The 15,393-nt window shown below is 33.9% G+C and overlaps 1 protein-coding gene across 12 annotated transcripts in view; it reads right to left on the bottom strand.

Annotated features, from left to right (window-relative positions):
• The window catches only part of ARHGEF28 (Rho guanine nucleotide exchange factor 28), a 373,512-nt gene that overhangs the window by 67,829 nt on the left and 290,290 nt on the right, over positions 1–15,393 (bottom strand). For all 12 annotated transcript variants that reach the window (XM_056824748.1, XM_056824754.1, XM_056824753.1 and 9 more), the window contains 2 exons: positions 14,700–14,776; positions 2,969–3,147 (listed from right to left, as the gene is read on the bottom strand). In XM_056824748.1, coding sequence (XP_056680726.1) covers positions 2,969–3,147; positions 14,700–14,776 — 256 coding nt within the window. The remainder of the gene's footprint in view (positions 1–2,968; positions 3,148–14,699; positions 14,777–15,393) is intronic.

Below are 15,393 nucleotides of genomic sequence, written 5' to 3'. Positions count from 1 at the left end.
AATTTGATGAATAAATTTACCCCAACTATTTCCCTTTTAATTAGAACTGCATTTTTAGGTATCCCTTCCATATCCAGGGAGTATGAGGTCCCACAATCTGAAAAATCTGTGTTAAATTTTTTTACATGTTTTTATATGATTTTCTGTTCTTTTGCAACTTAAGTTTTTATTTAACTTTAAATGAGAAATTACGTGTATCTTTATGGTATTAAAAGATAAAATATATTTATATTATACAATGCTATACACATGTTTTATGCATTTCAGAGTTTCTAAGTTTTTGTTGTGTCTTCTGCTGACCTTTGTGTGTTGTCTGTGGTTTCAACAAAACTCTCCCCAAAAAACTTCCACTTAATTTCTTATGCTGACACCCTATATATCAAGGCCCCATTGGGGAAAGTAGCAATGTAGAAGGGTTACCTAGATTTTGTTTGTGCAAAATTAGTGTCATGGAAACCAAATTGTCTATTTTATCTTTTATGATCACCCCTATCCCATGATGAGTTAAAAATTCTCCGTTAGGGAGAAGAAATAAATATTCATTCAGAAATGTATTATCTTCAAAAAGCATTGAACTAGTTAAATAAGAAAGATGGAGGACCTTGGGATGAACTGGTTTTGTTCTGAGAGTTTTAAGAGGGGCAAGAAAAGAAAAAAGTAGAAGCAATATACAATAGTAAGAGGGAAGAAAGAAGGAATAGGTGGAACTTCTATTTCTCATAATTGGGGCATATTAAGAGTATACAAAAAGGTGTGAAAAGCAGGCATCAGATGAATCCCACCCTGAACTGGACAAAGGAATGCTACATACACATGCACGTGCGCGCACACAAACACACACACACACACTTTTACATACACCTAGAAAGAGTTTAGTAGCAATGGAAGACAATGAATTGAGATAGAGAAAGGAGATGATTAAGAGGAAGGGTAACAGTAGAAAGGGAAAATTCTCAAACAAAACAAACTTCCTAATCCTTGAAAAGGGGGTTGAAATGGAAAAGAAAAGATGAGGACAAGACAGGAAAAAACTAGAGTCTAAGGAGTTGTTCATCAACTGTTGAATGGCTGAACAAATTTTGTATATCAGTGTAATGGAATATTATTGTACCATAAAAAATAATGAAAGAAATCATTTCAGAGAATCCTGTGTAGTATGAATTGATACAGAATAAAGTAAACAGGATCAAGAGGAAATTTTATAAAAGGCCATTATAATGAAAAACAAATTATGACCTATGCAATAACTAATCATGTCTCCAGAAGACCTTTGATCAAGCATGTTATCCACTTCCTGCCAGAGAAGTGATTGAATCAGAGAGCATAAAGAGGCATAAGGGGGTGGGGGTTGTGGCTGGCCATTATTTATATTTATTTATGTATTTGTACTTACTTATGCTTACTTATAACAAGCAGATTTTTTCCCTCCTCTGTTTTTAATGCGGGGTTGTGGGAAGGTGAGTTACAATACTGATTCTCCCCAAATTAAAGAGGGACACTGAAACTTTTTTTAATGTACAAAAGAGAATAGAAGGAAATCCATCTGAAAGAACCCACAAGCAGGAAAATAGCATGTGGCATTTCTTTAATATTTTTTCAAGAAAACAAATAATAGCAAATGGAGACTAGCCATTTCATATACAATCCTCTTTTTGAGTTCTATGGTATACATAGAAATTCCTGTTTGTTTTATGTTTCTGGTTTACATTCAGAATAAAAATATATAACTTTAAATAAAAAATTTTAAATATATTTCTGTTCTCTAAAACTATGAAATCATGTGGATAGAGTACCAGACATGGAATCACAAAGACTGGACTTTGAATAGTCTTTCAGACATTCAGCAGCTACAGGACTCTAGACAAGTCACATGAGCTCTATTAGCTAGTTTCATAAAACCGGGACAACAATAGTATCTGCTTCACAAGATTGTTGTAAAGATCAAGTCAGATAATATGCAAAATGATTTGTAAACCTTAAAGTGCTTTATAAATACTAGCTATTATTATTATTATTATTATTATTATTATTATTAGGGAAGCCAGTTGGCACAGTGGATAAGAGTTCCATCTCAGAGACAGGAAGATTCATCTTCCTAAGTTCAAATCCAATCTTGGACACTTATTAGCTGTGGGACCCTGGGAAAGTTATTTAATCCTGTTTACCTCAGTTTTCTCATCTATAAAATGTGCTAGAAAAGGAAATGGCAAACCACTCCAGTGTCTTTGCCAAGAAAACTCCACAAGAAAAACTCCACAGGGTCCCAAAGAATCAGACATAACTGAAATGATTCAACAACAACAAAATTATTGTTGTTAAGTTACAATAAAAAGAAGTTTTATTTATTTATTTTTTAAGATCAATCAAATGACGATTTAAATTACTTTAAATTTTGGTTAACCAATTCTTCTACAAAATGAGGTGACAAGAAAAATGCAATTAAGGATATACAAGACAAATAATCAATATATTTATTAAGTACCTACTATTTGTAAGATGCTATGCTAAGTATTGTGATGGGTACAAAAAAGATCAGAAACTGTCCTGTCCATCTAACTGAGGAAACAAGAAACATTTGCATAAAAAGATAGCTCAAAATGCATACTAGTGTTATAGGTATCCTTTGAATGATACAGATAGTGAGCAATATAGGAATTCTTTATAAAGAAATAGCATTATGTGGTGGTCAGGAAAGACTTCATGGAAGAATTGTGACTGGACTCAGTGCTTGAAGGATGGCTAAAAATCAGATGGGTGGCCAGGAGGGATGAAGATATTCATGGCAGAAAAATAATGAGGAAAGGTAGACAAGCAGGAATACCCAGGGCATGCTCAAAGGACAGTGGGTAGATCAATCTGGCTCGAACAAAGACTTTATTTTAGGGGAGGAGTAAGACATAAAATTAGAATGATCTTGCCGCAACACTCAATTCCATTCCTTGGTATGAGGTAAATGTGGAAACTTTACCTTTCTACTGCTTGTTGTATCCTCCTCATCCAGTTATTACGCTCCTCCTTAGAGTTGGTATGAATTTCATACATCTCAGGGCCAGCAGATGAAGCACTGATGAGAAACATCCCTCTCTCTTCATTGGCTACTTCTCTAGCAATCAGCTTCTGAAGGGAGATAACAGATGGCTTCTGGTCCTAAGTAAAATGAGAAGAAATACAGAGAAAATGGGTTCACTACTAGAGGTAATTCTTTCACCTAAATGCCTGTTGCTAAAGATGTTAATATAGACTAGCAGTTCTCAAACTTTTCATTTAAATTCTTTAAAATTATTTTAATTTAAATTAAATCATTTTAAAATTTTAAAGAGTTTTTATGTATATCATATCTATTAACATTTGCTCTCATAGAAATCAAGACATTTTAATATTATTATGAAAATAGATTTGATCTCCCAGACCCCTTGAAAGGATCTCTTGGCAGTCCTTGGTGATCCTGATCCAACTCTGAGAATCACTTAGATAAACCTATGGATTAGTCAGCACTATAATAGCAAATAAATTAATACCACAAAAATTCCCCAAATTCTTTTAAGTTATAAGGTTTAATCTACTCCACTCCAACCTCTCTCCCATCCAACTTTTTATCAGCTTCATTAACATGTAGCCAAATTGACTGGTTTGCATTTAAATTAATTTATTTTCTTTATTAAATCTGTCACGGAAATGCTAGTCAAGTAATATAGACCAACTGTGACGAAAGGAAAATCAAGAGACATGGGAAAATTAGTTTGCGAAAACCCACTAGTCAGCTATTTTCTTTTCATTCAAACAAAATAAATCTCCAAACATAACCTATGGTACTCTGATTTTCTTATTTTCTTCTCCATTTCTTCATTCTAACAGACATATCAACTATATCATATGGACACACAAATATTTTCTTGGAGAACACTCCTATTAATACTATAGTGTAAGAAATGACCTGAAATTTTAGATTAAACCTCATCCAATATAAAAGTTTTAAACAGATTGATGACAGCTAGGTAATAGAATAGATAGAGCTTGAGACCTGGAACTGAGTTCAAATGTAGTCTCAGCTATTTATTGGCTTTGCAATCCAGTCACTTAATCTGCCTGCCTCAGTTTCCTCAACTGTAAAATGAGGATCATAATAGCATCTACCTCTCATAACTCTTATGAGGATCAAATGATATAATATTTGTAAAGTATTTTGCACAGTGCCAAACACATAGTAGATGCTTAATAAATGCTTGTTACTTTCTTTCCTTCTTCCCTCCCTCCCAATCTAATCCTTAAATTAAATAAATTTTATCAAAAGAAGAAAACAACTCTAAAGGAACCTTACAATATAATTGCTATAATTGAAAAACCTTCCCGCCAAACCAAAGTTAATAATATTTTATGTGTTCAAATTTTCTGAATACAATTTTGGCTGCTGTCACTTCCTTCAAAAAGACCAAATGTAAGTTACTATAGAAGCAAACTGAAATTAGTTTTTTAAACCTGTGATCTTTTCATTTTATAAATATTCTAAATTTATAGCTAGTTTAGATGTCTCTCATCCCAAATCAAGAATACTTCAGTTGCAATTCTTTTGGCATGCCATATTAAGACTCTCCTCTAGTCAGATTTCAACTAGTTGCTATCTTTTTTTTAAAATCCTTCTTACACGAAGAGGTGGAATTCTCAGACATCAGCCCAAATTAATAAAAGTCTTAAAATGATTTGGGGGCAGTCATAAGAAATTATCATAGAACCAGAAGAGAAGTAGAATTAACAGCAAGAACAACCATTACTGCTCCCCACCCCCCAACTCCAGTACCGCAGAATCCTGCCAGAAAAAAACTATTTAGAGGAACCCATTGACCAACTGGGAAATGTTATAAAGGGAGATGAAAGTATAACTGGGGCCTTGAACCATGTTTGGAGACATTTTATACTGAAAATATCACTAGGTCACAAGACTTGGGTTTATCTTAGTTTTGACACATATTAGTGGTGTATTCAGAAGCATCTTACTCCTTGGACATCTCAATTTTCTCACCTATAAAATAATGAGGTTGGACTAGATTAGCAGGTCTTAATCATGTTTATTTTTTGTTATGGACTCTTTTGTCAGTATGGTGAAACTTACAGAGCCTTTCTCAGAATCGTGTTAAATGTCTAAAATACATAGGATTATAGATGACAGCAATTATATTGGCATTTTTACCCTCTATGATTTATCTATCTAGAGAAAGAAGAAAACAGACAGACAGAGAAGTAATCAAACAAACTCACACAGACCTCGGGTTAACAACCCCTGGATTCTTAAGGTCCCATTCAACTCTGACACTCCACAAATCAAAAAACCATAATTACATAGCTAAACACTGGCTTCTCACCATAAAGTCATGCTTAAGGTTCTTGCCTTGCCCCATGTGGGTAAGCTTGTCTTACAAAGAAATCCCTTAGGAAAAAGTACGAGCTAAGAGTAGAGCAAGAATAACTGTTGCAAATCCAAATTTCTTGATGGTCTTTACAAAATTATATTACCAAATATCAAGGCAAATGTTACCAAATATACAGTATGTTTACTTAGTTTGAAGAAACCTTGTCAACGTTTTCATAAAATATCTCTACTTTTCCATCTTCTACAATGGATGCTGGTACACAAGATTCAGTTGTCTTCATTTTGTGTATAAGTCTTCCTCTACCTACTATGATGCCTCTGGGAATCTCCACTGAGCAGGAAAAGCTAGGAGTATGGGCCCATAGACTGAGCATATGTCTATCTTCCAACCAGATTAGCCAAGTTTAAAGAGATTCAGAATCAAAATGTTGGCCTTTAAGTGATGAATCTATGTGAACATAATAAGAGTTCATGGATCCATCTTTCAAAGAAGGAAAAATGACCAGCATTTGTGGAAAGTATACCAAGAAAAATGAAATATCCTTCCTTTCCTATCAAAGAAAGATCCTTGACAAATTTAAGTCTCTTTGGATATATTTATACCGGGAATAATTCACTGCCAAAGATGCTATATATAGCAATTTCCTGAACTATGGTTTTATTTACATTTTTGTTCTTAAGGTTATTTACTATTTTCAGTTAGAAATCATAAATTGAGAAATTAGTAGGCAGATTGTAATGGATCTCTGATCTAATGGTATGGAATCTCATGTACTCCTGCTATACCTTCTTAGACTATGTGATTTGCATCTATATCTTTCACAAACTCTTCCATGGAGGATCTAACAAATGTACAATAGAAAGGCTTTCCAATCTTTGCTGCTGCAACATTACCAATGTAGCACATTGTTGAATCTCATTTTCAATTATTCACAGTTATATGGGCTTGATATATTTTATGTCACTCCTCATCATGTCATTTTTGGTTATAAATTCAGCTTCCTTTCGTACTCACTATGAACACTTCCATTGCCCTTTGGGTTACTTTTGATTTTATTCTTCAGAAATTCTAGTGTTCAATGATTAACACTCATATGACAGCACTGTCAGAATATGGGTTTTAAGGAAATGGATTCTTACAGCATCACCGTCTGGGCTTATTGAAAGCATGGCATAATTTCCCAACTGCAAAGCACTCCAAATTCTTCCTTTTAGCACAACTCTCAGTCCATCTGCAACATTCCATCTGAACTATTCATATATATTGATAGACTAACTTGACAGGCTGCTTGCCTATCAAGCTATATAAGGTAATATGCATTTTATAACCATTTTGTTTTTCTGATTACACAATCTCTTTTACACTACATGAATTTCACTGAGGATCTCTTGTAATGTTGAATACAATTAGTGTAATGTTAATTTTGAATGGAAACATTTAGAGAATCTCACCACCAGTAATGAACTCTTCTGTTTGAACTCTACAGGAGATAGTCAAGAATTTGTGTATGTAATAATGTATGTATATACCAGGTATATATGTATATGCATATGCATATGCACATCTATGCACACACACAAATTTCTGAGTAGACTATAAGCCTTTTGGCCTCTTTTATATTCTTGATCCCAAGCCATATTTTTCTTTTTTTTAATTTCTTTTTTATTCAAAGATATTTTATTTTCCAAATCACATGCAATAACAATTTTCAACATACATTTTTTGAAATTATAAGATCCACATTGCCTCCCTCCATCCTTTCCCTCCCCCCACCCCAAGAGATGGTAAACAATTTGATCTGGGTTATGCATGCATTATCTTGCAAAACATACTTCCATATTGGTCATTGGTATAAGGGAGTACTCACATAAAACCCAAACTCCAAAATAAAACCATAAACTAATGTGAAAAATCATATATTTTCATCTGCATTCCAAATCCAACAGTTCTTTCTCTGGAGGTGAACAGCTTTCATTGTTTTAAGTTCTTCCAAATTGTCCTGGATCGTTGTACAGCTGAGAGTAGCTAAGTGTTTCATAGTAGATTGTCATACAATATTGCTCATACTGGGTCCAATGTTTTCCTAGTTCTGCTTATTTCACTCGCATCAGTTCATGTAGATCTTTCCAGCTTTTTTTTATGAAATCATCTTACTCCTCTTTCTTATAGCACAATAGTACTCCATCACCATCATATATCACAATTTGTTCAGCCATTCCCCAATTGTTGGATATCTCCTTAATTTCTGATTCTTTGCCCCCACAAAAAGAGCTGCCATAAACATTTTTGTACAAGTAGGTCCTTTCCTCTTTTTTATGCTCTCTTTGATAATCAGACTCAATAGTGGTATTACACCAATTAATATTTTTAAAAGCTATTTTTGAATAGTTCTCCTATTCTTACTTTTTCAATGACATCACTAAACATCATTTTATATTGACTTGGTTTGGAGAAGCTTATCAGGTCTTTATAAACTATCTCTACTTCATCTTCATGGAGGATGGTAAATGAGGTCCAATTCTTTGTGATAATCTTATAATTATACTCATCCATGAAGAGGCAAGAATTTCAAATGCCCCATGCAATGAGACAACTTGCTACCTTTGGGGAGTCAATCGGTCAATGAGCATTTATTCATTATCTACTATGTGCCAGATACCATACTAAGCTTCAATAAACAATCTCTGCTCTCAAGAACCTTGGGAGAAACAACATGCAATTAACTTTGCACAAATAAGATATATACAACTTATATTGGGAATAGTCCCAGAAGGAAGGCACTAAGATTAAACAGGAGAAAATAAGCAGAAACTATGACAATTCCTCTTTTCAATGTCTGATGTGAACCAAGGAGTTATCCTTCCATCCTTCCATCTTTATGTATTCTGGTTTTTGTATATAATAAGAATGCAAAGATAACTATGGTTTAGTTTCTCTAGCAAATGTCATCTCTAATGGTTGCTAGACAAAGATTAGGCATTAAGAAAAGTTATGTTTATTTTTAAACTCTTACTTTCCATCTTAGAATCAATACCATGTATTGGTTCTAAGGCAGAAGAGTGGTAAGGGCTAGGCAATGGGGGTTAAGTGATTTGCTCGGGGTCACAAAGCCAGGAAGTATTCTAAGGCCAAATTTGAACCCAGGACTTCCTTTCTCTAGACCTATCAATTCACTGAGTCACCTAGCTGCACCCTAAGTTAATGTCTATAGACAATTTTAGAATATTACGATCCTTAGAACCCTTTGACTCAATTATCCACCACCCTACTCTTCCATCATCCTAAAAGTGAAAATGCTGCCACTCTGTACAGAAGAAGTACTTTTGTCCATCTCATACCCCACAGACCTCTATGTAATCTTCTCTTTATGGACAATATTCTTGTGATAATCTCTTCTATGTTTGGGTTGTTCCTCAGATAGTAGATACAAGTATTCATGGCCCAGGCTAAAAACTTTTCAATTTTGATAGAAACTTTGGAGTATATATTTCACTGTCATAGACCCAGGGTCTGTTCCATGGTGAGATTACTGGGTAAAGACTTTTGTGGTACGTTAGAGTTTGGGGTTTTTTCTTGGGGGGTTATGTTCTGTTTTACTTTTTGGCCCAGACCTATGATTTCATAAGTGTAGGCAACTCCTAGTACTGAAACTCCTTGTAACAAAATACAAACCAGTAACTTCTCTGTAACTTAGAAATCCTAACTGCTTAGAACATTGGGGGTTTAAGTGGTCACTCAGCTAATAGAGCTATATCTATATAAACATAGGATGTTCTCACTACAAGATTGGTCCTATAATTCACTAGATTATGTCACATCTCATAGAATTAAAAACCACAAAGAAGAATTAAAAACCATAAGTAAATAAAAATGTGTTGAAAACGTTATGAACGTGGTCAAATGGCACAAATCTTATTTTGGATACTAAAGAATGAGGAATCAGGCTCAGTCAAAACTTTCATGCACTGAGATCTCTAATTAATGACTAAGAATTTAAATAAATGAACAATTGATTAACCTCAAAAATATGTAAATTAGACCACAATTCATTAACTTGATAACTATTTGTCACCATTATGAACACCATCCAATGGTATATTGTCTTACACAGAAAGTCATGGTTGAACATACTATTGAATGATCCTACAGTTCTTGTGTACATGTGGAGTCTGTCCTTTGGGTTGTGAGTCTAACCATTGTTTATGGAGCTTGTGGCTATTTGTGGCTTTGCCTTTTTGTCTTATAAACCACATGACGCCTTTGCTCAGAAAAAAATGTCATCCCCTCTCATTACTGCATGCCCAAGTTGGTCTGCCAATTATTTCTAGAATTCTATAGCTATACCACATCTAAAGTTTGGCTGAATTCATTGGGTCCTTATAACATTTCTTCAGCCCATTTTCCTTAAAAGTTACATAAGAACATGAGATGTGATTCTAGGTCAAAACATTAGTCCATGTAGTCCGATACAAAGTGCTTTGGGGGAATTCATGATAACTGTAACCATGCCCATTACATGAACTTCCAAGATAACTTTGGTCAGTAGTGATTCAATAGAACTAGCTGGCTAATGAAATAAAAATGAGAATTAAAAAAATAGAACACACATTAAAAAAGATATTGACATGCACACGTACAGAGGAATTGTTCACTGAAGATCTGAGCAAGTAAGGGATCCCTAATTTGAATCATTTCTACAAAGAACAAACAAGAAAGGTTAAAAGGAAAAGAAATAAAAAGGGAATGGAGTTTTCATCTGGAACCCTCCTTCTTAGATGTTCTAGTATTATTGGGATTCTCTATAGAAAAATTAGTAATTTTTTATACTTAGATACTTAACTATTGGTGTGTTTCCTTTACATGTCAAAACTGTCTTTGAGATGACTTTTACATGGCTGGACATTTATGAGCTAACATCTCTACTCATTATGCATATAGAAGTTACTCTGAAAGAGCTGTATAGATTTCATATTTCTAGAATACTGGTGTCTAGAAATTCAGCTACAAACCACTATGAAAGCTCATTCATGCTACATGTAGGTAGGTGACCTAGTAGATGATGAACTAATTTCTAGGCTTGGAGGTAGGAAGATCTGAGTTCAAATCTTGTCTCAGATACTGACTAGCTACATGATCCTGGGAAAGCCACTTAACCTCTCTCAGCCTCAGTTTCCTAGTCTGAAAAATTGGGATAATAATAGCATCTACCTCTTAGGGTTGTTATGATAATGGAATGAAACAATATACATACAACACTTTGGGCAATCCTTTAAGTACTATTAAAGGGAAGCATACCAGTGTGTGTTTACTATTGTAAGAGTGGGTACTAATAGTAAACCTCTTTAAATACAAGTGGCAGCCACTCTCTGGAGAATCTGACCCATAATAACCCTAGGTTGAGTACCTAGAAAGGGCATTACATGAAAAATTAACGTTATCAAGATGTAAACTTAGCAGAGTCTAAGAGACACCATGGGACTGTAGAGTCTAGATTGGTTTGGAGAAGGGGCTTCTATTTTTTGCCACAATGGCATACATAGCCCACATTTATTTTTTGAAGTCACTAATTCTAGTCATCAGTAATTTCATTAAGGAAGACAACTGATTCTAGTAATACCAATGATAATTCTATATTTATATAATGTTTTTAACTTAAAATAGCTCATTTTATTTCCCTTATCCATACTACAGTTGCCCCCTTCACCTTTAAGAGTGCTGCCTAGCCTCAGTATCCCAGATTTTAGGGGAAAATCTCTATTAACATTTCTCATAATCATCCATACATCATGTCTTCACCTGTCAAAGTAGAATCAAATATATTTATCCTCCACATGTTCCATCTCCTTGATAAACTCAATTTTCAATATCTGAGTCTTTTAAAACTCTCTGAAATATTTCTTTTTTTATTCACTGATTTATTCATTTATCTAATAAATATCTATTGATAACTCATGATTTACATAGAACTTCATACTTCACAAATTATTCTTCTGAGGGCAATCCTATGAGATAGGCAGTGAGAATTTTATTATTGTGAGCTGGGATACCAGTGAGACGAGGGGATTTCATTTAACCACCCACAATCCCACAACATCAAATGAGATAATTGTGAGCAAAGTTATGGAATAGCAGACCTGGGAGGGTTTGAGTTAATTTTGCCCCTGAGTAAAATCTAGGGCCTGGCTGCAGGCCCTTTTAGCAAGAAGAACATACAGAGAACACCAAGACTCTGGGGCACTCAAGACCTCTTAGAATTTCCTCCTATTTGCTTTTAACTTCCCTGTTGGGGACTTCTAGCTGCTTTCCTCTGCTCTTATTTCTTGATTTAGAACAATTAGGATTTATTATATTTGATACTCCAGACAGGCAAGATTTGAGTTTGTCTTTTATAAAGGGCACAAGGAATAGGAAAATTTCAGCTTCTCATAACAGGAAAGGGGTGACTGAAATAGTAAGGGAAGACGTTAGTTGAAAATGAGACTATCCTTGAATATTAGCTGTCATGCCAGTTCTTCATGCACTTAATAATTGGTATGTTTATGACATCTACAATATGATCTATAAAAAGATTAAGAAACGTAAATGCCTATTGCAAAAATGAATAATACGGAAATAGGTATCAAGTGATAACATTTGTACAACCCAGTGGAACTGCTTGTCAGTTCTGGGAGTGGGAAGAGAAGAGGGGAAGGAAAGAAAATGAATCATGTAAACATGATAAAATATTTTTAAAAAATAAAAATTTTTTAGAAAGAAACTTAAATGCAACCAGTGCTGAGGATGAATTTGCTTCTTCGAGAACAGTATTTTCAGTAGTAAATTACTATAGTAATCTAATGTTTGAGAAATGAAAGATATAAGCTCTAGGGACAAAAACTCACTTTGTCACAAATTTATTGGGAAAACTGGAAAGCAGTTTGGCAGAAACTAGGAATAGATCAACATCTCACACTTTATATCAAAATAAGGTCAAAATGGGTAAATGATTTAGACATAAAGGATGAAATCATAAGTAAATTAGAGGAGTATAGAAAATTTTAACTATCTGATCTATTGAAAAGGCAAGAGTTTATGACCAAATGAGATAAAGAGGATCATGGGAAGTAAAATGGATACTTTTGATTACATGATAAAGAAGCTTTTGCACAAACAAAACAATGTAGCCTAAATTAGTAGTAAAGTACAAATCTTGGGGAGGGGAGATTTACACCAACATTCCCTGATAAAGAAAGACCTTATTTTTCAAATATATAGGAAACTGAGACAAATTTATAAAAATAAGAGCTATTCCTCAATTGATAAATGATCAAAGGATATGAACAGGTAATTTTCAGAAGAAGAAATCAGTTATCAATAGTTACATAAAATGTTCTAAATCACTATTAATTAGAGAAATGCAAATTAAAACCTCATATCTCTCAGATTGGCTAAGATAAAAAGAAAATGACAGATGTTGATGGTAATATGACCAGGGACAAAAATGCACTGTTAGCACAGCTGTGAACTTCTCTAACTATTCTAGAGAACAATTTGGAACTGTTCCCAAAAACATAAAACTATATATACCCTTTGACCCAGCAAAATCCCAAAGATCAAAGAAAAGAAGAAAAGGACCTATTTGTACAAAAACACTTAAAAAAGCTCTTTTTATAGTGACAAAGAATTGAAAATTGAGCAATGCCCATCATGGGGAATGGCTGAAAAAGTTGTGGTATATGATTATGATGTAATATTACTGTCATAAGAAATGACAAGTAGGGTGGTTTCAGGAAAACCTGGAAAAACCTATATAAACTGATGCAAATTGAAGTAAGCAGAAACAGAAGAACATTATACACAGTAACAGTTATATTATAATGATGCTCAGCTGTGAAAGGCTTACCTTACTCTGATCAGAACAATGATCCAAGACAAGTCTAATGGATCCATAATGAAAAATGCTATCTACCTCCAGGAAGAATTGATGTATTGAATAGATAGAAGCATACTTTTTTTAAACTTTCTTTTTTTCACCTTGCTTTTCTGTTTTTATTTTTGCTTTTGTGGTTTTTTGCAACTTGCCCAATATGTAAATGTTTTACACGATTTTACATAATTGACATCATATTGCTTGCCCTCTTAAAGGGTGGGAGAGGAGTTTGAGGGAGATAATTTGGAATGCAAAATTATTTTAAATGAATGTTATAAATAAATAGATAGGAAGATAGATATATAAATGAATTAAAAGAATAACAGTGCCTGGTTTTCAGATACACCTAGCACTTGGTTGATCTCTTTGAATACGATAACATGTTGGATTAATGAAATATTTATTAATAGTATTTTACTATCATCCATCCTCAAATGTATTTTATTTATTCCAAAAAGTTCTATTTCAGTGAAGGCATTGCTTCATCCTAAGATTTTGATTATGCTATCCTTTAATTTATCGAGAGCTATGGTTTGTGGGTAACGGTGAAGAATGAAATCTGCAGCAAGGCCACCCATGAGAGCCATTCCACTACTGAGTAGTTCTTTGCCATGGCCCTGATTTTTGCTGTTGCAGTGACTAACAGTCATTGAGAAAGAAAGAACTTTTAAATTCCAATATCTAATTCTCATTCTAACACGATCCAGGTAACAGAATTTCATAATAAGTAAGTTTTTGCTTTAGATGAAAACTTTATTGAAGTTTTCTACTTCTGTGTCTTGGGCAGGACTCGTAATCTCATCAAGAGAGGGAGGTATCCATGAAAAAGTTCCCTTCTTCAATGTAGATCAGCAAATATTCATTCAATCAATCAATAAACATTTATTAAAGGCTCCCTTTGTGCAAGCACTGTGCTAACCTACAGTTTTTTTTTTTCTAAACCCTTACCTTCTGTCCTAAGTATCAAGTCTAAGGCACAAGATCAAGAGCTGGGCAACTGGAGTTAATTGACTTGCCCAGGGTCACACAGCTAGGAATTAATTATCTGAGGACATATCTGAATCCAGGTCATCCCAACTCTAGGCTTGCAGCACTATCCACTGTGCCACCTAGATGTTCCTGTTAACTTAAAGAGTTGCCTGAGGAGCTAAGGAATTAAGTGGCATGCCAGGGTCTCAGAAGCAGTATGTGTTAGTTGATGACACTTGAACACAGGTCTGGTCTGACTCAAAATCCAGCTTTCTAGGTACTGAGCCATTTTTCAACTTGGTCTATTTAACACTAGCATCATGCTTTAACAAAGCAGGCACTAAGAGTTTTTTGAATTCAATCAGAACCTCTGGATACTGGATATCAGGTTCTTAAGAATCATGAAATAAAGGCAATTAAAATATTCAATCTATGACAGAGACTTAGATACTTACGACTGCTGCAAAGATATATTTCTGGTCTTTTTCTTGTAAGAAGAGTAGCACATCAGTTAGAAGCAGAGCAAGAATATCTTTAAAGAAAACGATCAGTAAAATTTAATGAGCAATATACCACAGTTCATTTTCTTTGTATAATAAAATTATGTACTTTTAAAAACTTAAAAAAAAAAACTTTATGGGGGCAGCTGGGTACTCAGTGGATTGAGAGCCAGGCCTAGAGATGGGAGGTTCTAGGTTCAAGTCGGGCTTCAGACACTTCCCAACTGTGTGACCCTGGGCAAGTCACTTAACCCCCATTGCCTAGCCCTTACCATTCTTCTGCCTTGGAACCAATACAAAGTATTGATTCCAAGATGGAAGGTAAAGGTTTAAAAAAAATTTTTTTTTAATAAAAACACTTTCCAACTTAGTTTAATTATGGAATTTACAATAATTTTAATTAGATGATTCCAAAGGTGACCCCCATTAGAGGCTTTTCTACTTGAGAGAAAAATATATAATATTAAGATAATTTAAAGTAATTTAAAATGATCAATCAATACTTTTAAATCATAATTAAATTAATTAAAATTTTAATTAATTCAAAATATCATATTAAGTTATTAATTGTTCAGTTCAAAATAACATTAATTTTTTAAAAACCCTACAGCTTTTTAAAAAGCAACAAATAAATGCAAATGGGTGCCAT

Source organism: Monodelphis domestica, chromosome 3 (genome assembly GCF_027887165.1).
Source record: "Monodelphis domestica isolate mMonDom1 chromosome 3, mMonDom1.pri, whole genome shotgun sequence".
NCBI classification, from domain to species: Eukaryota; Metazoa; Chordata; class Mammalia; order Didelphimorphia; family Didelphidae; genus Monodelphis; species Monodelphis domestica.
The sequence above is the reverse complement of the archived record's forward strand: the minus strand, read 5'-3'. Positions and strand labels throughout refer to the sequence as shown.